General features: G+C 40.3%; 1 protein-coding gene across 2 annotated transcripts in view; it reads right to left on the reverse strand.

Annotated features, from left to right (window-relative positions):
* Positions 1–24331, reverse strand: part of UNC5D (unc-5 homolog D (C. elegans)) — a 584569-nt gene that overhangs the window by 42531 nt on the left and 517707 nt on the right. For both annotated transcript variants that reach the window (XM_011960721.1, XM_011960722.1), the window contains exons 11-13: positions 23178–23262; positions 5056–5224; positions 2871–3098 (exon numbers count right to left, since the gene is read on the reverse strand). In XM_011960721.1, the coding sequence (XP_011816111.1) occupies positions 2871–3098; positions 5056–5224; positions 23178–23262 (482 nt within the window). The remainder of the gene's footprint in view (positions 1–2870; positions 3099–5055; positions 5225–23177; positions 23263–24331) is intronic.

Genomic DNA, 24331 nt, shown 5'->3' on the forward strand with positions numbered 1-24331 from the left:
TCCTGTCAATAACAAGTACAACCAAACGCAGCTTTATTTGCCGTTATAGGAGAGAGAAAGAATCACTGGAGGTAAAAAGATTAGGACAAATGGGGTCAAAGGTATTTCTACCAAAAAATATTACTCTAAAGCAAAATTAAAAAAATACCTCTCAGTTGAGCGTAGTGGCTCATGCCTGTAATCCCAGCACTTTGGGAGGCTGAGGCGGGTGGATCGAGACCATCCTGGCTACCATGGTGAAACATGTCTCTACTAAAAACACACACAAAAAAGTCAGGCGTGGTGGTGGGTGCCTGTAGTCCCAGCTACTCAGGAGGCAGAGGCAGGAGAATCGTGTGAACCTGGTAGGCGGAGGTTGCAGTGAGCTGAGATCATGCCACTGCACTCCAGCCTGGGAGACAGAGCAAGACTCCATCTCAAAAAACAAACAAAAAGAAATACCTCTCAGTGATGAAATACACTTGAATTCAATTAGAGGGAGAATAACATTCTCCCTAGTACTGTCTAAAAAGATTCTATTACCAACCAAAAATGGATAGTGGTTTGAAAACTATGGTTAGGGTGTTTTCATGATGTCCACAATAATTTGTATTCATCTGTGAACACTGGAGCCATGGTAGAATATGGTAGAGATGAAAATAGATGATCTGAAAGTCACTGAGAACAAGCTCTTTAAGTATATGTCTATCTCACTGCTATATACATCAGCTGGGAGGCCCTTATTCAAAGAAAACTCCAAACTGGTTATGAGGGCTGACTTCCAAGACAATTGTGTGAACAGCTCCACACAGTCACAGTAGTCAGCAGTGGGTTATCTACATCAGCCAGGAGATTGGAAATCTTCCATGATGCTCCACGGTAACTCCAGTTTACTCAGCCTTTAAAATCTGGCTGAGTTACTAAACATCCAACTTGAGTCATGGTGCATTTTACAACTGGTTAGTAGTAGTAGTGACCCCAAGATGAACCCTCTACTTAAGATATTTATTCTTTATTTTTGCTTCCTGAATATCTGTTATATATTTTCTCTTGGAGCAATCCTCTTATTGTGGGGTGGGGGGTGCAGAGGAAGAGTATTAAATGACAATGGTGGGAGGAGGTTTAACTACTTACACTGAAGTTTCTTATTCCACAAAATGGCACACCTCTGAAAGAAGCCCCTTTTATGAGCAGCCAAAGAAAAAGTGTGCCCTTCACAATGACCTGTGCTACTTAAGAGATATTCAGGGGCAGTTTGGGAACACAGGCTGGCACTGTGTCATCTTTACTGGCTTATGTTCAGGAGGGAGGTCATGATATTTTTTTCTACTGGTAAACACGAGTTTTCCAGCTCAGTGTCTTAAAATCTAGTTACTGAGAAAATGCTCTGCATAATGGACTTAATGGCCCAAAACTGGAATAGCAGGGATCTGGAATGAGGTGTGTCAGGAGAGCTATGCTATTTATATATGGGCAGAGCTTACACAGGCAGTTCTGCATCATCCTTGCTGCTATTAATAAACTTGCAGTCTTCCTGAGTAGCTAAATTAAAATGAATCTTACATGATTAAAAGTACCAAAAATGGAAAGAAACCTTGAACCATCTCTGCCCTAGTAGCCCTGATAATTAATAGACTATATGCCCAGGATAGAAAATGACTACCTTGTGATCGGTATGATTTATAATTGTGGCTCCCTAACTACAACCTTCAGTTGATTCAAGCAATTTTCTCACTGCCCTCTGCACATCAAATAACTCTTTTTGTTCCTGTGGTTCATGCTATTTTTTTTTTCTCTTGATGTGGTGTTCCTTTCTGTTTTGTTCCTAAATCTCATCCATCTACGGAAATTTGTAAAAGAGTTCTCAAAAACTCTTCTCCATTTGTGTCTGTGCTGAATTCTGACTACATTTCTGGTCAGTTGCATAATTCAGTACACAATGTTCTGCACATGCGTTAGTGTAGCCCTTCTCTCTTCTTGAATTTCAAGTACCCCAACCCCTCTTACATTGCTGACCACACAGTAACATGGCTCTTGCTTCAAGGTAGGTATCCCAGTCAAACCAGTGGTGAAACTGCCATTGCAAAATTGTAACAGTGAAAGCCATCTGACCTAACCAACTTCCTCTTGCTGCCAACCTCCAAGCTGTCCTTGTTCATTCTTGTGTATAGGCCAAACTAACTTTGGGAGGAACTTAGCTTATATTATAGTTTAACTTTGAAACAAAGACAGTAACAGCGCTTTCCCAAAACAAATCCCCTTCCTGCCTGGAGACTAGATTGCCTCTGTAGGACTAACAAATCAGCCACAAGATTAGAAATTACGGTTTGGGAGTCATGCAGCTGGAGGCTACAAGATTCTGACACTCTCCAAATTGCTCCTGGGGATAACATTGCTATTGTAAACCCTAAAATCAGTGCTTGAGATATTTTGCAGACCCTGCACATGGATCAGTAGGCACCACCTGATGAATAAACTGGCTCATCTCTCCTGTGGCCCTGACCCAGGAACTGACTCAGTGCAAGAAGACAGCTTAGATTCCCCATGACTTCATCTCTGAAGCAAACAGTTAGCACTCCCAACTCACTAGCCCCTACCCACCAAATTATCCTTCAGAACAATGATTCTTGAATTCTTGGGGAGAACGATTTGAGTAATAATAAAACTCTGGTATCCCGCTCAGCCGGCTCTGCCTAAATAACTCTTGCAATTCCTCTGTCTTAATAAATCGGCTTTGTCTAGGGAGTGGGCAAGGTGAACCCATTGGGCAGTTACAGTGGCGTGGGTTCATTTTCCAGACCCTCAATAATGAAATTTTCAATTGATACTGATCTTTTGGAAAACCCACACTTTCATGACACCAAAAGAAAATTATTAAAACAAAGGCTGACCTGAAATGCACAAGGGGTATTGTCCACACAGTAAACTCTCAAGTTGTAATCCAGTGAGTTACAGGACATGCAGCCAAAAACTGCCACCTTCAGTTGCTTCACGGCACAGTCTGTGATTGGCTCTCCAGTGAGTGCATAGGTCCCAAAGCTGTCTAGGAGCACATGACATGCAAAGGGGTCCAAAAGGCAGTAACAGGATGTGGATTCATCTTCCACTGACATCACTTCCTGTTGGGAAAGGTGTGTTTATTCTCTCACTTGGAAATAAGATGTGATCTAACCATTATATTGCCAGGACACAAATAAATGAACACACAAATATAATTTTTTTTTTTTTTCAGAATAGTCCTATGACCAGTTATCCTGATGTTAACTGTTCCTCTTCTATCAAAATAACTGCTGACATCAAGAACTCAAGAAATGGACTGGGTGTCGTGGCTCATGCCTGTAATCCCAGCACTTTGGGAGGCTGAGGCAGGCAGATCACCTGAGGTCAGGAGTTCAAGACTAGCCTGGTCAACATGATGAAACCCCATCTCTACTAACAAAAATTAGCCAGGTGTGGTGGCACACGCCTGTAATCCCAGCTACTCGGGGGGGTCTGAGGCAGAAGAATCACTTCAAACTGTGAGGCAGAGGTTGCGGTAGGCTGAGATCGCTCCACTGCACTCCAGCCTGGGCAATAAAGCAAGACTCCGTTTCAAAAGAAAAAAAAAAAAAACTCAAGAAATGGTTATGTTCAGTGTGCTAGAATTTCTACTTCATTGGTTATAATAACAAAAATCACTTTGAAAATTCTATTTCTGGCTAATTTGTTCAACGTTGAGTTTTAGAAATCTTAAACCTTATCAATAAGCAACACTTTTTTTTTTTTTTTTTTTTACAAACACCTGTTTCTGACAACTCTTTGAATATCCTTAAGGTAATGTTTATTTTCTCTCAAACATTTTATCCTCCTTCATCCCACTGAAATCATTTACAAGGGACCACTAAATAAATGAATTAGATACATGTACTAGAATATTTCACCCTCCCTGAGAAGAACTTTAGTATATGTGACTGGTTTGATAGAGCATAAATATAACACCATCTGTGTATAAGAGATTGTGAGGAAGTGCTGGGAAGAAAAATTAAAGTGACAAAAATCAAAGCAAAGCCAAACATAATGGGAAGAGGACGAAAACATGGCCCTTTAGGAAACCCATGGAACTTCATGCCCCAGGAAATCTGTTGATGGTTGCACTACAACACACTAAATAGCAGAATGCATTCCAGAATAAAGAAAATAGTTTCAAGACACTAGTGGGCAGGGTAAAGGTAATCCATTGCAGCAACTGGGAATTTTCTTCTCCTAAAGAAACATGATTTTCCTTTTACTTCTTTGGCCTTAAGTGCCTTCTGGGAGGAAGACCCTAGGGCTGGCTGGAACATGTCATTGTGTTCCAACAAAGATAATTCTCCCAGTTTCATGCAAGCTGACTGTAGATGGACACAAAGGAAGCCCTATCAGGCAGATAAATCAGAGCTTTCACTTAAAATAGTAATTCAACTGCAATCTGTCTTTGCTGTGACTGTCTCCCCTGTTGTTAATGTCTTATTGTGTATCCTCATTCTCTTTCCTTGTCTCCTACTGTATCCCTTTTGTATGCACTCATACACACAGGAAACAGACACTGATAATAATTCTCAATGCATTCGTTAACTAAAAAAAATATATTAAGCAGCAAATGTGTTCCTGATTAAACACAGTTACCTTAGAATCCCCAGGATGGAAAAAAAATAGGCATAGTTATTTTCCTTCGGAACACAGACTGCCTGCCCTGAACCTCCTCCCTAACTCCACAGAGGCCACAGAATAATGTCCATTAAGACAGGGAGGAGGCCAAGGAGGAAGTGAAGGGGATCAATGAGCAGGTATGTAGGTGTAGATGAATATGTGGGTAATTACAACTGTAGTCTAAAACCAAACAAGAAAGCTCTGGATTATCCCTTGCTTCTCTTTTCTATTATAATGGGAAAAAGAAAAAAAAAACTAGCCAATATGTTTAGGCTATTATAAAATACTTGACACCAACCCTTTGCCAACAAAGAAATGCTGATTTGTGGTGTTAGATGTTAAGGTTAAATCTATCCCATAGGTGGAACCCAAATTCCATTGTTTAAAAAAGGAAGTAAACGGTCTCACCTCCCATTTGCCCTGCTGTGTCCTCTTCTTTAAATGGATATTCCAGTGCTCAGAACTGACATCTGCACAGTGTGGGATGGTCAATGCAAAGGGAGTGGTGACGATCATGTCTGGAGGACCACAGGTGACTTCAGGACTCAGGAGCACCTCAGAGCCATCTGACTGGAGGCTTCACAGTTGAAAAAAGGATAAAAGAGAGGAGTATGTAGAGGAGGGGCCATATTTGAATGAGAATTTGGTTAACAGACTGGGGCTTTCTTCAGGCTTATAAATATTCCTTTCCAGGATTTTCTTTTACAAAGGACTGGTCTGGAGAACAAGCATTTTTCATGAAGTTCTCAGACACACAGAGAGAGTTTAAGCCTAGATTTCAAATCTAGGTTTTGATAAACCCACCAACAAAATGACAAATGCTTCTTTAGAAATACAGGGCAGAACTGGAGAATGCAAAGACCTCGCTGGTGGGTCATGCACCAGTTACTGAATCCTTATTATTTTTGATGCCATTATCAATGAGCAAACAAAAGCTTTATAGAAATGACTGATCCCGCCATCTCGTTACCATCAAATTCCTTTCTCACGAAAACACAATCTAAAATATTCTTAATGCTGGAAAATGATAAAGCAAATTATTACGAAGCAAGACAGTATTTTGAAGATACAGACTGAGTGTGTCTATTCTGGCTTTGAAAACATTTATTTTTTGCCAATGAACAAATACACAGCTTATATAGCAATAGCACAGTAGACAGCTACAAATGTGCATAATATCATACATAAATGTATATCTTTCAACTCTTTTCTATTTTAGATCTAAATTTAAAATTATTCAATCCAAACCTGGTGTTCAGCTTTTCTGAATTGTGAATTATTTACAGTGAGAATGCAGAGTCATGGAACAGATCAAAGAAAGTGAAAGTTAGCTAAAATGGAATCATAATACCTCATTGAATGCCTCCCTCTTTCATGTCTTTGGCTTTTGTTTTTAATCTGTGCCCTCAAACAGTAAGAAGGAGTAGTTTACAGAACAGTAATCAGTGAGAAGAACCCAGATGTCTGCTTATTTTTCCTCTAATGGCATATGTGTTCTTCAACAACCTGTTTGATCCTTTGTTTGCTGAATTTTCACTTGTAAGAAAAATAATAATATTGAATATAGAGCAATGCAATGGGAGAGCTGGAATTGGTATTATTACCAAAGCTTTTACTTATACTACCTAGGAAGGACATTGAAATATGTCATCCTTGACTAAAAAAGCAATTCCTTGGGCAAAATAAAGATAAAATTTAGTGCTAAAAGATACCATCTTTCCCATGATCTTCTATAAACAAAGAGTTTTTCTCGGAGTTCATCCAATGTGCTATTCATTTCTGAATTGCTTATGTTGACATCTATTCTCTCAAGTTAGTAATGGTTATACTTGAGCTCATTGTCTATCACTTGCTGCTGCAATAAAGCCAGGCCATATAATTGAGGAGCATCTTATGTCTACTCCGTCTAAAACAGTAGATGTAACATTATCACATTGTCTCCTCCCCTCTCCAAGAAGCCCTGGAGATACCTTTAAAAAGTTGAGTCTCCCACAAAGGTAACCACAGTCCAAAACAGACAATTCTTCCTATATGAGCAAAACACAGGTTAAGATGGTCATGTCTTCATTTACCCTTAAGTAGGGGAGGCAAGGAGAGAGGACTGGAAAGCAGTGTATTAGCAACATCAAATGCTCGGTGGGAAGCTTAGAATAATATACTCAAGGTTTGAAAAAAAAACATAAAATTCAAATGTGCAGCCTGTATGTGGGTGCCTGCCAGCGGCCATCAGAGAGGGTGAAGCTCTTTCCATGTAATTACTGCCTGCATTCATCATGGACAGGAATAGCATGGATGCTTATGAGTGACCAATGACAAGCTCTCCTAAAAGAACTATTTAATTGCTTTCAGAGAATTATCCTCCTTGTTGAACATATTGTTCAAACATATGGGAATTTGGGGAATTATTTAATGCCAAATGAACTGAAATCAGCTAATTAGATGAACTCTCACACTTGTGAATAGCAAGACTCCTTTCACAGTGGTAACTTAGAGAGCTTTAGGAGTCAGAGGCAGTGTGTATTGAATAAGAGCCAGGGCATGGAATAGGAGTTTTGTATTAAATAGGCATTAGGCATTTCCTTAAGTGCAAAGTAAGTAACTCAAGATTTATATTTAATCCTCCCACTGTGAAAATAGTGTCCATGGGTATAGGTCTCTCTCTGGTGAAGGAACAAAACTTCACCAGAAGTTAACCAGAACTTCACAAAAATCTCTCAAGATTTTTTCTCCCCATGATTAATAACAATTTGCCCTTTTCTGCTACCTTCTATCTGTAACAATCAGGGAGATTTACAAATATTAATTAAAGATCTTCGCACACCTATAGAGGCAGGTGTTAACAGCATAAGGTCACAGAGGAGTCAATCAAGGTGATGGCAGGAAAATAACCCAAAATTTTTCACTCACAGGCTCTTGCTCTCTGTGACCAGATTGTACTTTTCTACTCTGTTACCATTAGGAAATTTCTGGCCAAATTGCTGGATCTTATGACATCCCAAGGAAAGATCAGGGAAGGGGGTTGCAATGTAGTCCAAGGGTAATCATGGATACAGATTCAGGACATTTGAGGACAGAGGGCTGGGGAGGGAAGTGTTTAATTGGATGTGGACAAAAAAATGAGCCTTCTTAAGGAAATCATAGATGGCGTTTAAGCTTTCCAGCATTGCATAATCCACAACAAGGCAATATACATGTCCCTGCTGGGGGGGGGGGGGGGGTCGCATATAAAGGTAACACATTTTTCTAAAATTGCTGTGAGCTAATAATAACTGTGAACTAATAAAAGCAGTGATTTCAGGATAAAAATATGAACCACCTCAATGTATTACATACCCTAGTGTGGTCTGTAGACTGAAAAACCTTTTTGCATAGAACTTTTGCTACTTAATGTTTTTCACTGTTCTCTATCTATACATACATATGCACATATACATACATGCATATATATTTGTAGTTTAAATGCTGTGTATAGATAGAAAAAGTTTAACAATTTGAGCCCAGTCTTATTTCTATAGGAACTCTGCTTTCTGAGATGATTAATTCACGCAATTTTCATACATTGTCATTGCATCAATGTACGCTTTGACTTAAATTCTCAATGCCTTAGGAATGTGCATGATGGGCATTTAAGGCTCCTTGGAAATGATGCTGGTCTCCTTGCTTTTATTCTTGCCTTTCACAGTCTGTCCTCCATGCAGCCACCTCAGTCATCCTACCAAAAATGCCAGTGTTTTCTCACCTCATGGAATTGCTACAATTCGTACTCCTCTGGAGTGCTGGGTGCTGCCCAGAAGAGCTTTCCCCTAGACATCCACATGATTTGCCCTCCTTGTGCCTGTCAGGTTCTTGCTTAACTGACATACTAATGAGGTTTTCTCTGACCAGGCCTTGGTAATTGCAACATTCCCAATACTAAAGGCGGATCTTTGTTTGGCTTTTTCTCCTCAACACTTAATTCCCTCTAGTGTACCATACCATTTGCCTATTTATTGTTATTTTTTCTGTCCCACTAACTAGAATGTAGGCTCCTTGAGGCCAGGGAATTTTTTTTTTTTTTTTTTGAGACAGAGTTTTGCCCTTGTCGCCCAGGCTGAAGTGCAGTGGCACCATCTTGGGCTCACTGCGACCTCTGTCTCCTAGGTTCAAGTGATTCTACAGCCTCAGCCTCCCGAGTAGCTAGGATTACAGGCACGTACTACCATGCCCAGCTAATTTTTGTATTTTTAGTAGAGATGGGGCTTCACCGTGTTGGTGAGGCTGGTCTCGAACTCCTGACCTCAGGTGATCCACCCACCTCGGCCTCTCAATGTGCTGGGATTATAGGCGTAAACTACCATGCCTAGCCCAGGGATTATTTATTTTTCTGCTTAGCTCATCATTGCATCCCCAGTGCCTCATATATGCTGGCTGTAAGCACTCAAAAGTACTTGTTGAAAAGGACACAGAAGTCAGCTTGAAGAGATTCTCACTGATCAAATCTGGAACCTTTTGAGCATCAGAGTAAATCATGGCAGTAAAGAATTATAACCCATTGAGTCATACTATAAGAATCCACAAAATAAAAATCAACATAAGAATGAATCAATGAGAAGGGAAAACTCTTCCACATAAGAGAAAACCAACAAATAAATGTAGAAAACCATCAATTAGCAATCAGCTACATTAATACTTGGTTGAGAATCATAAATGGATGTTAACCTATTGGGTGAGAGTTTAAACAACAATAAATAACTATTTACACATTCCCAAAGTATCTTCCCACCAGGTACTTAACTGTTTACCAAGGGTAAAAGAGTACTTCACAGCAGACACCACCTAACATGAATGACCAAGTTAACGTTCCCTGGAATGGATGGATCCACAGAATATACCTCTCAACAGGACGCAGTGAAGAGAACCTAGCATCACTTCTGTCATATTCCGGCTAAAAGTCCACAGCCTGAATCTCCTCATAAGGAACCGTTAGACAAGCTCAGAGGAAAGCATATTCTGCAACATAACTTATCTGCACTCTTCAAAGCTGTCAATGTCATGAAATACAAAGATTCAGGAACGGTTCCACATTAAAGCAGACCAAAGGCACAGGACAACAGCATGCAATGAAGTGACTTGGACTTTAATTTGCTCTCAAGGACATTATTCAGACAAGTAAAATATAAATAAAGTGTGTAGTGTACTAAGAGTATTTTATCAATGTTAATTTCCTGATTTTGTTAATTGTGCTATGTTTATAGAAGATAATTTCCTGGTTGCGGGATATATACATGAAAGTATCTAGGGATAAAGGGTCACCTTGTTCACAGTGGTTAGAAAGTATATATATGCACATATATATGTATTTTATTCATTTTTATATGTATATAAGGAGAGAGGAAAGAGACAAATACAGAAAATTTAGTAAAATATTAACATTTGTGAATCTGAGTGTAGGACACACAGGAATTCTTGATATTATCCTTGCAACTTTCCCTTGAGTTTGCAATTTTGTCAAGATTATTATTTTTTTTAAATGAATGCGGCTGGGCATGGTGGCTCACGTCTGTAATCCCAGCACTTTGGGAGGCTGAGGTGGGGTGATCACTTGAGGTCAGGAGTTCAAGACCAGCCTGGCCAACATGGTGAGACCCCTGTCTCTACTGGAAAAAAAAAAAAAAAAAAAAAAATTAGCCAGGCGTGGTGGTGCATGCCTGTAGTCCCAGCTACTCAGGAAGCTGAGGCGAGAGAATTGCTTGAACCTGGGAGGCGGATGTTGCAGTGAGCTGAGATCACCCCAGTGTGTTCCAGCCTGGGCAAAAGAGTGAGACTGTCTCAAAAAAATAAATAATAAAAAATGAATGCATAAAAATAGAAGGCCCAGGGAGAATTCTTCTAGAATTCTTACAAAGAAATGAGCAGGTAGACTGCTCTGTAAATATCCATTAAGTCCATTTTGTTCTAGGCTACACTTTAAGTCCATTCTTTGTTGACTGTCTTGATGACCTGACTAGTCCTGTCAGTGACTGGGTACAGTATACACCGCTCAGGTGATGGGTGCACCAAAATCTCAGAAATCACCACTAAATAATGTATTCATGTAACCAAACACTACCTGTTTCCTAAAAACTATTAAAATAATAATTTTAAAAAATCAGTGGGGCCACTGATTAACACAGTGGAGGATGATGAAGGTGCTGTAGTTGGTGGTGACAGGGTGAGGGTCCAGACCTCACCACGTAGTACCTAACATCCTACAGCATCCATCTGCACATGAGTGCCAACCAGAGGTCATGCTGAAGGTCAGCTACAAGGCAGCAACTGCTAACAACCATGGCAGGATGGGAGGTGTATCCTGGACATTTTGTCTCTGTGCTCAATACTCCTTGACCTGCTGCTAGACTTGTAACACTTCACTTTCTTTAAGGAAAATGACCAGTTCCAAGTTCCAATATGAGATTTTTACTGTAGCTGTTGTCTTCCATGCTGTCCTTGGTAATTATCGTTCCCTCCTTTCCTCCTTATGGTCTATATTCTAGATTAATGTAGGTTTGATCACCTTTACCCAGAGTATCACTCAGGAATCCAGGAAGGAGAGTAATGATAGTTTTACTATGTCAGACCCTGGGTCGATACATAATTAAATCATATTTGAATGGAAAAGACATCAAGGCTGATAGATGGAAGCTGTACTCAGTCTTAAAGGTTAGAAAGCAAGGTAACTCCAGCCTCCTAGAGTTTTCTACCCACAAGACATACAGTTTTAATTATTATTATTCATTTTTCATTAAGATCCTCAGATTTTGACCTGGGGTGCTAAAATTGCTATGGATAAAAACAAGGTTTTAAGGTTTATTATTTGTGCGTCTCTCTCTCTCTTTTTTTGGAGTCAGCTCTCTCTCTCTCACTCAATTGATCTGACCAGAGATTTCAGATCGGCCCTAGGGAAATGACATCACTGAATCTCCTAGAGAGATGGACCCTTTAAAGCCAGCTTTTCCTGTCAGTCAACCCCAACACTGTGGCTATGTCCTCTACCTCTGGTAATCACTATGTGTGATTTAAGAAAACAGATTCCTGGAGAGGGGAACAGGAAGTGAGAAGCAGAATGGAGGACAAAAGTGGGCAGCAACATTTTTTCTTTATTATAGCAGACTCCTGTTTTCATTGTCAAGTGGTTCTAAAACTATAATGATTTTCAAAATTGCTTAGGAAGCTTGTTTAAAATTATACTCCTGGATGCCACCAATGAAGATTTTGATCTGGTGTTTCTGGGATAGGGCCCACGAACCTGCATTTTCTACATGCAAGGTGGTGCTGACACTAACATTTGAGAAAAGTTGTGTAGTTCTTAAAAAAAAAAAATCCAAAGCAACATCTTATGCACTGGGGCCTTGGTGCTCCATCAAATATAGGACGGTCCATTCTGAAGTGGAATTTAGATGATGGTCAAGTTTAAATGCTCAATATTAAGGCCCTGGCTGATACTACAATGATGGAAAATCCAACTACACAGGAACTGTTCCTACATCCCATTTCTCTAAGTAACATGTGTATTAATAAGCAAAGATGTCAGGTTGGGGCACTGATTAGCAGTAACTGGAAATAATGTTATAGGTCATCAAGCCATTGTAGTCCATCCATTGGGGCAGGAAAAGGAGCACTTAGAACAGTGGATTGTTACAAGCAACAAGTTCAATTCACTGAGGATAGAAACATATGGATGTTCTATTAAAGGGCTTAAAGATCTGGGTCACCCACATGCTATTATCTGAAATAGGATCACAGAAAGAGAGATGGCATATGGGGTTGGGGTGGGAGAGGAATTATATACACACTGGAATGAGTATCTGAATTTGCTGAAATTTGAGCAACACCACACAGAGAGATTACCCTGTTTGCATATGTGAAATGGCTTTAGTTTACACACACTTTCATAGGGTGTTTACCAATTAATATACTAAAGGAATCACAAATCGTGTAAATCACCAGTTCCTAGACACAATTTAAGCCTAGTCTTTCAGGCAGTGTTGGGCTTGCATTTAGCTTGTCTTTTTAGAAGAAGTGAGATAGTGAGATGATGGCTCATTGAAAGTGCCTTAAAAATGAATGAGAGTGAGGAGGATGGGAGAAGAGTGGGACTATGTATCATGCTGCTAGGGCATTTTTTATATCCACTATGTTGTTTATCCACTTACATTTTGAACAGAGAGAACAGCCTTCTCTGGGGTAATCTGAAACCTATTTCACAGAATCCTTTTATTTTAGGCTGGGGAGGGGCTCAGGAGTTATGAGGCCAACACTTTCTTTGTTCAGATGCATGGCATGGGGTCGGTGACCCAACCAAAGTCATATCTCAACTTTGTGGCAGAGCTGGAACCACAGTCTACTGCTCTGTTAGTCATGGTTGGTATAGGTAGGCAGTGGAAGGAAGAAGGAATGTGTTCCCTGGGATATATTCTCCAAACCTGGGGTTTAAATTAAAATGTTGGCATGGGAATGAAGACTGGACTCATAGACACTAAACAAAACCCGAGGAAAGCAGGGCCCTGAGGTACAGAGCGGGGTCAAAATAGAAGCTTGTATTAGTTTCCCATTACTGTCACAGCACAGACTTACTGGCTTAAAACACAAATTATCCCACAGTTCTCTAGGTCAGAAGTCTAACTGAGCTAATATGAAGGCTGTCAGGAGGCTTGTGCTCCTTCTGAAGGTTCCAGGAGAATCTAGTTTCTAGAGGCTGCCTGCATTCCTTGGCTCAAGGTCCCTTCTTCCATCTTCAAGCGATACCTTCAAATCTGTCTTTCCCGCTGATATTCCTACCTTCCTCTCCTAAGGACCCTTATGTTAGGTCTATTTGGAGAGTCCAGGATAATCTCTCCTTCTCAAGGTCTTTGATCTTAATTACATCTGCAAATTCCCCTTTGTATGCTTGTAAATTCACAGGTTCTAGGAACTAGGACATCTCTAGGGAGCCAGCTTTCTGCCTTCTGCCAGAATTTTCATCCCTTGAGATCCCCCTGGGGCTGTCTCCTGATCCACCGTTGTCTCTCAGACACCACACAATCCAACAAAGGTATCTGTTCACTTTAGGGCAATCTTCATTGTTTCAGTTTCCAGAACCCCACTGTAATTTGCAGAGCGAAGCTCCGTATTTGTATATAACTTTATAGAGTCCTGGGAAGTTGTTATGGTTTAAAGATTATAACTGCAGGGAATAGGAGGTTGATTGTCCAGGTTTTCAGAGGGCTATGTGGATTGTCTTAGAAAGTGTGGGGGCTGTCTCCATGTGGGCTGGTGTCTTCGGGTATTTTTATTAGGCTGTAACAAAGTGAAGTAGAAAGGATGATATATATTAAATATCTTAATAGGACAGGTTATTTCTACTTCCAGCATGGGCAATAAAAGAGATGGCACATACAAATAAAAATAATTACAGTATGTGGTGCTCCTTTACAATGTGCAATCAAACTCATGGACCAGTGACTTTCCTCTTATTGAATTAAGGTACACCTTCCATTCAGATCTATTAACAACATTCACAAACCATTGTTATCTGGTCAATGGCATCTTTAATTAAAGACTCCTCTGGGCCACTCTAATCATTTCACATTGTGAGTGTCCATGGTCTTCAAATGCACTCTGATTAAGATGATGGCAATTTTTATTTACATGTGTTTACTTGTGGACCAAGGGGGTGTGAGGTGAGGAGGAACAGCACGGAGAAATGCTTCCTTCCAAAAAGAGCAGGTCTTGAAATGACAATGCCATTTCTAAAAATTTTGTTCCTCTCCCTCTTTTTCTATCTCTTCCTCTGCTCTTTTTTTTTTTTTTTTTTTTTTTTTTTTGGTGGGGGGTGGCGGTGGGTTAATGGCATTATATTCTAACCTCAATGACTCTGTGAAGAAATCATCATGATTTCACTGGAGAACAGAGTACAATCTTCAGTTAAAGGTGCATTAACCCTTCTAGGCCACTAAGATACCATTTGATAAATTGCCCTTTTTGTTACACTGCATGGCACTGGTAGCCTGAAAGAATTAACGTATTTCCCAAATGGCAGCAATTTACTCCCCCTTGCACTAACACAAAAAGCCCCCTTTGTTACCTGGGAAGCATCTTTCCTCGGTGATTCTCTCTATGCCTGGTATAGAGTTCATTAATGCCAAATCTCTTGGAAAAAATAGGTATATACTGTCAATTGGATTCTTCCAAGACAAAAGACAGATTTCTAAGTTTCACAGCAACAAAACATATTCAAATCCCTAATTGACCATTTAATGCAAATGATGACAGGGACGATTTATGCATTTTCATCCATCACTAGCAAGAAAAGCCTGACAAAATGGACAGGGAGAAAACTTGTTTAAGGCAGCATAAGGTTGACTGACCTGCCCTGCTTGACTGGTCACTGATTTCCTAATCTTAACACCAGCCCACGTGGAGTCTACTGTTTAGACTCATACGATATACCTTTAAAGTAAAAATCACATGCCAGAGCGTTGTGAGAAATAGAGATAGACTCAAAGGAATTGAGGGAGTCATTTGTATCTTCATGAGGCTCTTGGTTTTAAAGCCAATTATTAATATGTTTGCTGTAATTGAATTAATCTTTCCTCTGAAAGTCTAGGACTGTGTTAGCAACAAAAAGAGTCTAGGACTGTGTTAGCAACAAAAAGAGATGAACTCTACATCACTGGGACAGAGCTAAAGCAAATTGCATGCACTTCAGAGAATTTCTGTCTTCTATGTAATAAAAAAAAGTAAGACCAGGTATAAGAGGATGATTTCCAAATGTAGCTTTTAAAAAGTACTTCATAGTTTGCACCAGACTTCTCAGCTATCAGGTCATTTTATCATCCTCACCAAAATCTGAAAGCAAAGTTACTAATATATAAAATTGGTAGATGATAAAACTGAGGCCTAGAGAAAGAGAATGATTTGTTCAAGGTTACACACACAGGCTGTTGCTGAGGAGGGATTGGAATCCAAGACTTCTGAATTCCTGTGTCCTCTCCACTCAACCATGCTATATCATTTCTGATAATTTTTTTTCTTTTTGAGATAGAGTTTCACTCTTGTTGCCCAGGCTGGAGTGCAATGGCTTGATCTTGGCTCACTACAACCTCCGCCTCCTGAATTCAAGCGATTCTTCTGCTTCAGTCTCCGTAGTAGTTGGGATTACAGGCATGCACCACCACGCCTGGTTAATTTTGTATTTTTAGTAGAGACGGGGTTTCTCCATATTGGTCAGGCTGGTCTTGAACTCCCAACCTCAGGTGATCCACCCACCTCAGCCTCCCAAAGTGCTGGGATTACAGACATGAGCCACCAAGCCCAGCTGAGATTTTTTATCTCTTATGCGGTGTCAATGCTGAAGCCTGCATTATTTTCCTGACAAATTATTTCTGTTATCAGTTCACTTCAATGAGTTCCAGGACCAGCATATTCTTACTTCGGAAGGCAAAGAAAACAAAGAAAGGCAGAAGATTTTGCCTTGAATGAAGCAAGTAGGCATAATTATGCCGAATATCATGACATCTTACTAGTTAAATGAGATTATGGCCACATGCTCTGGCAAAAGCTGATGTGGGATTTCGATTCAACAGTCATCTTTTTGTTCAGATAATAAATATTCTTTTTTCCTTCTTTATTAATTCTTCAGTCATTCTTTTTCCCTACCCTTTTTCTTGTAAGTCAAAGAGCTATGTTTATTCCCTGGAAAGAAATCCAAAGTTGCTCCCAGAGCAACTATTATCACAAACTCTCAAGTGACCTTCAGTCGGCAAATCTCTCTCTCCTAATTAATCATCAGTTTCTGAGCCAGAATTCTGGGAATTATCTTCAATTCCTTCATCACACATTAAAACACACACACACAGACACACACACAGAGCAGATCTTGCCATGTTTCTCCCCAAGTCTATCTCAAAACTCCCTGCTGAGAGCAAAGTGGGGATTAGAGAATAGATTTAGCAACATTAAAAACTAGAGACAAGGGCACTCAAAAGTAGAGTGACTATAAATTATTGCCCAAATTGAGATACTTTTGAAGAGGAAAAGAAACACTATTAATAATTGTGCCAAGGAAAATAAAACATAGTTTCACTGTGCTCTCAAGGAGGGTGCTTATCTGGTAAAGATTTGAACTTGGGCAGTATCAGTGGAAATGAAACAGCATCTATCTAAAATATAAGCATGACCAAAATTTAAGCCTCATTCACCCCTACCCACCAGATAAATTGGATATTCTCTGGATGGCAAACTTGCTACATGATCTAGTCCTTATTTTATCAGCCTCATTTCCTGTCACTCTTCCTTCCTTTTTCCTTTTTCTTTTTCTTTTCTTTCTTTTTTTTTTTTTTGAGACAGAGTTTTGCTCTTGTTGGCCAGGCTGGAGTGCAATGACACGATCTCAGCTCACTGCAACCTCCGCCTCCCAGGTTCAAGCGATTCTCCTGCCTCAGCCTCCCTAGTAGCTCGGATTACAGGCATGTGCCACCACGCCCAGCTAATTTTGTATTTTTAGTAGAGATGGGGTTTTTCCATGTTGGTCAGACTGGTCTCAAACTCCCCACCTCAGGTAATCTGCCCACCTTGGCCTCCCAAAGTGCTGGGATTACAGGCGTGAGCCACTGCGCCCGGCCCTACACTCTTCCTTTCACATTTTGCTCTGCTTTGCTTAGTTTCAAAAATATGTGATGCTGTTTATACCTCTGTGCCTTTGAACACACCACTCCCTTGGAAAGGAACCCCTTTAACTCTTTTAGTTTATAAGACAACTGTTACTTCTCTGAAACTTTCCCTGAGGCTTTAAACAGGGTCCATCCTTTCGCTCTGGTCACCGTATATACCACACTGCAATATGATCATTCATTTAAATAACTGGGTTTGCTAATGGGGCTTAACCTATTATGGTATGAAATATATCAGCTATGGTTTTGGTTTTCCTAGTAATTGTTAACAAATATGCTTGGTGAAACCATCCATAGTAGCAGGGTCCCTTGAAGACATTTCATTTTTCTTATATAACTGTTCAGTAACATCTAGTTATTAAAATACTGTAATTTGGTTTTTAAGACTCCTTTTTCTTTCATTGTCGTTTGAGACAGGGTCTCGCTCTATAGCCCAGGCTGGAGTGAAATGTGCAATCTTGGCTCATGGCAGCCTTCATCTCCCATTCTCAAGCCATCCTCCCACCCCAGCCTCCTGAGTAGCTGTGACTACATGCCCGACTAATTTTGTTTCATTTTATTTTTATTTTCTATACAGACAAGGTCTCACTTGTTGCCCAAGCTGGTCTCAAACTCCTGGGCTTGGCAGCAGGAGAGGGTGTGTTACCTTCTGAAAAATCAAGGCCCTCAAAGGTGCCAGGAAAAGCATACACAGTTTCATATTTTACTGAGATGGGCAGTTTAGAATGGCCACGAATGTCTGCTATAACATAAAGAATAGTTTACTATGAACAGATTAATATCATAAAAACTCCATTCTTATTAAGAGAATGACCAGCTGGCCCATCTTTTAATCTCATTAATAAAAGATATATACCTGCTTTCTTTTTACTCTTTTGGAGATGAGGTCCTCTCAAATAGTCCAAGGACATTTCTGAGTGCTTAGGTCCGCATGATATATGAGGAGGTGTGTGTATGTGTGTTTACAATTTTGTTTTTGTGTGTGTGGTTTTTGCTACTGGGGAAGAAAAATCACAGTGATCTCCATAGTAATGGCTTATACTGCACTGTTTGTGAGCCCATTACTGGGAATGAAATTCTATCCTTTCTTCTCCATTTTCCAGAGCTAGATTCTTTTTGCCTTTCTAGTCTTGTATTTACTCTTATTTCAAGGCTTGCTATTAAAGCCATGGTACCATCTAAGTACCATAAAAAAGATAATGTTTTCTATTACCACCATCTCTACCTTCTCAATCCTTACCCCAAAATGTGTCTACTGGGAAGATCATACCATCTAACAGAAGTGGTTGAAATGTCCCATCTGGGCTGAGCCCAAATTTAAAAATATGTGTTCTTTTGTAAATTCTTCAATAAGATGACTTACAACACTTCCAATTTTAGTCTAAGCATTTGGTCAGGAGTATCCACATGACAGTGTAATTGGAAAAATAAATGAATGTTTGCCTTTGGTTTCATTTTATTGCTTTTCAGAAGAAAGCCCCATATAATAATTTTCAGGTCCAGTTCTCTCCTCTCCAACCATGGGGTCAGGGGTGAGGTGCAAAAGGAGAGCGGGGAGGGGAGAGGAGAGGGGAGAGGAGAGGAGAGGGGTAGTGGGAACTTCCTGCTTTGTCTGTATCATTCTCTTATTGTAATGTCAGTGAAAAGAACCTCTGAAATGAGATTGATTTTTTAATCCCATTTGAATGCCTTAATTTTATAAAAATGATCTAAAGGCTGGGCACACGGTGGTTTATGCCTGTAATCCGCACTTTGGGAGGCCAAGGCGGGTGGATCACCCGAGGTCAGGAGTTCGAGACCAGCCCGGCCAATATGCCCTCTACTAAAAATACAAAAATCAGCTGGGTGTGATGGCGGGTGCCTGTAATCCCAGCTACTCGGGAGGCTGAGGCAGAGAGAATCACTTGAACCTGGGAGGCAGAGGTTGCAGTGAGCCGAGATGGTGCCACTGCACTCCAACCTGAGCAACAGAGACTCTATCTCAAAAAAAAAAAAAAAAAAAAAAAAAAGATCTAAAGTGCGTAGAATAAAATTTCCCCTCCCTCAAAAGCATTCCCAATAAAATGTAAAAAAAGAAAAAAGAAATACCCCGACTGGGCCGGTGGCTCACGCCTATAATCCCAGCACCTGGGGAGGCTGAGGCAGGTGCATCACCTGAGGTCAGAAGTTTGAGACCAGCTTGACCAACATGGAGAAACCCCATCTCTACTAAAAATGTAAAATTAGCCAGGCATGGTAGCACATGCCTTTAATCCCAGCTACTAGGTAGGCTGAGGCAGGAGAATCACTTGGACCCAGAAGGTGGAGGTTGTGGTGAGCTGAGATCACGCCATTGCACTCCAGCCTGGACAACAAGAGCAAAACTGTCGAAAGAAAGAAAAGAAAGAAAGAAAAGAAAGAAAGGAAAGAAAGGAAGGAAAGGAAGGAAGGAAAGGAAGGAAGAAAAGGAAGGAAAGGAAGGAAGGAAAGAAGGAAGGAAGGAAAAGAAGGAAGGAAGGGAAGAAAGGAAGGAAGGAGAGGAAGGAAAGGAAGGAAAGAAAGGAAAGAAGGAGGGAGGGAAATGCCCCAAATCTTTCAAATTAAAGTTTGGGAAATGAGACAGGCTATTTTTTTTTTTTTTTTTTTTTTTGAGAGTCGTTACTGCTGTTTTCCTCCCCTGCAGAGGGAGTAAAGCCCTGTGGAGGGGAGGAGGCCACATCTAGCATGGATGGCTTACATACCCTTGATCCAGGAGGAGCCCCAGGGCTTCTCACCAGTAGGCTAATTCTGACAGCTCCAATTTCATGCCATGGCCTTTGTGTCAGGCCACTCCAGTACCTGTTCCTACAATGTAGCTAAATATCCTCTATGTTCTAAATGGGATAATGCATTAAACCAACTCTTTGCCTGTGGCAAGGCCTGGGCTACCATTGGAAGGATGGTATTGAATGCAATGTTCTGGCATCAGGGTGACTTTAAAGGAGGAAAAAAATCACTGGGTTTAGACCCCTCTACCCTTCAAACCTCCATAGAAAACTATAGGAAAATGCATTGTGGAGGAAGGGAATCATTGAGTTATAGACCTTACTGCTTTGTCTGGCTAATTCCTATTCATCTTTTAAGACCTCAGTTCAATGACATCTCCAGGAAGCCATCCTCACCCCTCTACACCTCTTTAACCCAATTTTTAGAACGGATTAAAGGCCCTGATTAAACATACCAGTCCCACGTCAATTACATCACTACCCTGCTATATTGGGGCTGTAACTCAGACATGGGCAACAGAAATGTATAGTCAATAGCAAAAATGGAGCAGAATTTAATTTCAATACAGCATAAAGATGTGGTTTGGAAGATCCTACTGTGCTCTGTGTGTGTGGAGGTGATGGAGAGTTCACAAATCCAGTTCTCAGGATGAACTAAGAGGGAGGGAACCATGGTGGCTCTAGAGATAAAGACGAAAGGAACTGAGCAGTGCATTCCAGCTCCACGAACTTTGAGGAAAATGGGCCTTGTTCTCAGCACAAGTTCAGGATGGCAGACATACAGCCCAAAATGAAAATGGATTTTCAAGTGATATTACAAAGAAAAGATGACACACTGGCCTTTTCCTGATTAATCACAAGATTAAAAGCTGAAAAACCAGACCCAAGCAGCCTCCTTACATAGATGAAATAATACACTCCAGCTTAAAAAGAAGTAGTAGAAGGGTATTTGCTATTTTCAGTGTTTTTCTAAGTAGTTGTGAGCTATCAAAAGGGAGTGAGGCTTGTCAAGGAAGGTAAATGGCCTTTAGCCCAGTGACAGGTCATTTCCTTAGAGATAACATCTGAGAAGGTTTCAGCTCCCTGAAAAGGAATATGCAGCTTCCTCTAATTTTGTTTTTTTCATAGTTTAGTAGAGAGAAAAATTCATACCTTACAGATCTAAAGTGTTAGATAAGGTTCTTCTGTTTCTGTCCACCTTCCTCGACAGCAGTAGACACAGAAGGATAAACCAAACTGGTTACCATGGAGCTTACAAAGCTTTCAAGGGGTGACCACAGGAGGCCAACCTGTTTTTTGAGATCTCTGGGCTCTTGCGAGTTCTAGGTATTCCTCACTATTACTTTAAAATTGCAGGTAAGTTGTAAATGAGGTGCCTCGGAAAATGCGAAATTGCCGTAAGTTGGTTCTCATGTAATGAAGTGGATGACGCTGGGGATGGATTTGAGAGGAATAAGCTCGACACAGGCTCAGTGGATCAATTACAACCAAGGGATGGGGATGCAGAGCTAGGAGTGTATAGGAAGCTGTGATTCAGGGAAGGCGGACTGGATTATACCTCACGCTTAATTTTTGCAGCATGATATGTTTTAAAGCATATGTGTAATGGGCCATAACCACAAATTCAAACAAATATGGTTTCTTAAGTAAATCAACCCAATGGGTAAAAAAGGGGTGACTTCCATCCAGGGAACTCCATTTTTAGGTCTGCTTAAGTGACTAACCTAAGATTTTGGGTAAACTCTTCAAACTTTCTGAGCCTCTTTTCCCCCCCAAGTGCCAAGTGGAGATATTTAGACATCAGCACTTTTTCAGATATACAAGTGAAGAATCTAGCTTTAGACAGCAGGGGAAATAATGTGGGATCCCAACATAGCACAACCTGCACACAAATCCCCTAAGAGCCAGCCTCACAACCAAATGGCAGAACCTTTTCTTCCATGCCTCTCGAGCCCTGTACAGCAGGAAGTTAAAACTACTGGGCACCAATAAATCCTTTAATAGAAATAGCTATCAAAATCTGTTTAAACCATCTGTTTCTCTGGCTATTTTTCCTCCCAGTGTTTTTCTTTCATGTGTTCTTTGCTAACAACAACCAAAAGAATCTATTCTAAAATAACCAAGATGTTATGACTAAAAATGCTAGAGGTATATATCTAGTTTATGAGAGAAATTGCTTTCTGAAGAGGAGTTAGGTTTATCTTGTGTGGAGGAAGACAACATTTCCAAAAATATTATACTTGCACTAAGAAAATAACCAACTACTTTCATTAAAAGGGAATGCAACAAGATTTGTATTTGTTCCTGTAATTGAATTTAATGCTGCTGAAATCTGTCAGGCCTGAAAGCAGTTGAAGTTTCAGATCATATTTTTACATTGGCGAAAATTGCCTAAGAAATTGTCTCTCTCAGGCAGTATAGAGTAGGTCTTCTGCTAAACTTAAAAGGATCACAAATCAATCATTGTATGTACTTGCCTAAGGCTTAGCACCAGTGAGTGCCTCTGGGGATATTTTCTTTGGAGAGGAAGACTCTGTGAGACGCTCACTGTTTATGGAGTGGCCCTACTTCTGACCTGTCTAACAATTCACTCTTTTCCATTTGGTGTCTCTTGTGTAGAGACTGATGACAATAAAAATGTGGAGTCATGTATAGTTTCATTTCAGCCAATAGTTTTGCAACTGTTTTTTTCCTTTCTAGAGTCAAGGAGTTTATGATCTCATCTATACACCTCTAAGTCTCATTCTCTTAATAGTTTCAGATTTTCTACAGAAGTTCCATTTCATATTTCAAATGTCTTTTTTGTTGTTGTTGTTGAGATGGAATCTCACTGTCGCCCAGGCTGAAGTACGGTGGCACGATCTTGGCTCACCACATCCTCTGCCTTCCAGGTTCAAGTGATTCTCTAGCCTCAGCCTCCTGAGTAGCTGGGATTACAGGCATTCATCACCATGCCTGGCTACGTTTTTTGTAACCTATGTAGAGACAGGCTTTCGCCATGTTGGCCAGGCTGGTCTCGAACTCCTGACCTCAAGTGATCTGCCTGCCTCAGCCTCCCAAAGTACTGGGATTAGAGGCATGAGCCACTGTCTTTAATATGCCATTCTCTGTCTCTCACCTGGGTTCACCTTGGTTGATGGACATATAAATCTCCCAAGAATTCTCCTCTGGGATGGCACCGTGTGGTATGAGTAAGCTCACCCCTAAAATGGAAAAAGCCAACAGGTTATTCATAGAGTTTTCCAATTATCTTGAAGTTCCTCACTCAAGCATCTTACAGATACCTGGAAAACAAGCTACTTTCTCATGGCAATTTATGAAATCTCAATCCTTGGAAAGTTTAAGGTTCAAGATTATAACAGGAAAAACATTGTTTTATAACAATGACATAAAGAAGGGCATATTATTCAACTGAGTACTCAAATTACTTTTTTTTTAAATTTTAAGTCATCCCAGCATTAATTATTTTAAAAGATTGAGTGTTCTAAGACCAGGCAGTATTAAACATATCTGAGAATGTAAGCGTTTATCCACGCATCACTTAATCTGCTCCAAAATTTAAAAAAGATATTTCTCTATTTGTTTATTTCCTGCAAACCTACATGAAATGATGGGGAGGAAGCTGTCTTACCAATGGTGCATCTGGAAACAAGTTGAAGGTGGTACTCAGTGGGGTGTTGCATTTTGTCAAGAAAAACAGAAAGTGAAAGTATCTGATGTGCTCAGGAGCCTTATAGGTTATTGCGCAACCAGTATGACCCTTTCTAGCAAATAAGCTAGAAAGGGTTAGGTGAAAGGTTACTTAACCAGGGTCATGTCAATGTCAGATTGAAAAAACTAGCAGCCTTCCTTACATAAAATTATACAATGCAGGAAGGGAAGGCACAGGAAGCCACATCTCACTGCCTCTTAAACGTCCTCTCTTTCCTCTTAAACGCTATGAAGAAATATACTGCACCTTGGCCAAGAGAGAAGAGTCTAAGGAGGGCAGGGATTCTCTTTAATGTAGCTTTACATTAAATGAAGAACAGAAATTATAACAAACTGTCTCTCAGACCACAGTGCAATCAAACTAGAACTCAAGACTAAGAAACTCAATCAAAACCGCTCAACTACATGGAAACTGAACAACCTGCTCCTAAACAACTACTGGGTACATAACAAAATGAAGGCAGAAATGAAGATGTTCTTTGAAACCAATGAGAAGCAACATACAACATACCAGAATCTCTGGGACACATTTAAAGCAGTGTGTAGAGGGAAATTTATAGC

This window comes from Colobus angolensis, unplaced genomic scaffold (genome assembly GCF_000951035.1).
Source record: "Colobus angolensis palliatus isolate OR3802 unplaced genomic scaffold, Cang.pa_1.0 Scaffold52, whole genome shotgun sequence".
Lineage (NCBI taxonomy): Eukaryota > Metazoa > Chordata > Mammalia > Primates > Cercopithecidae > Colobus > Colobus angolensis.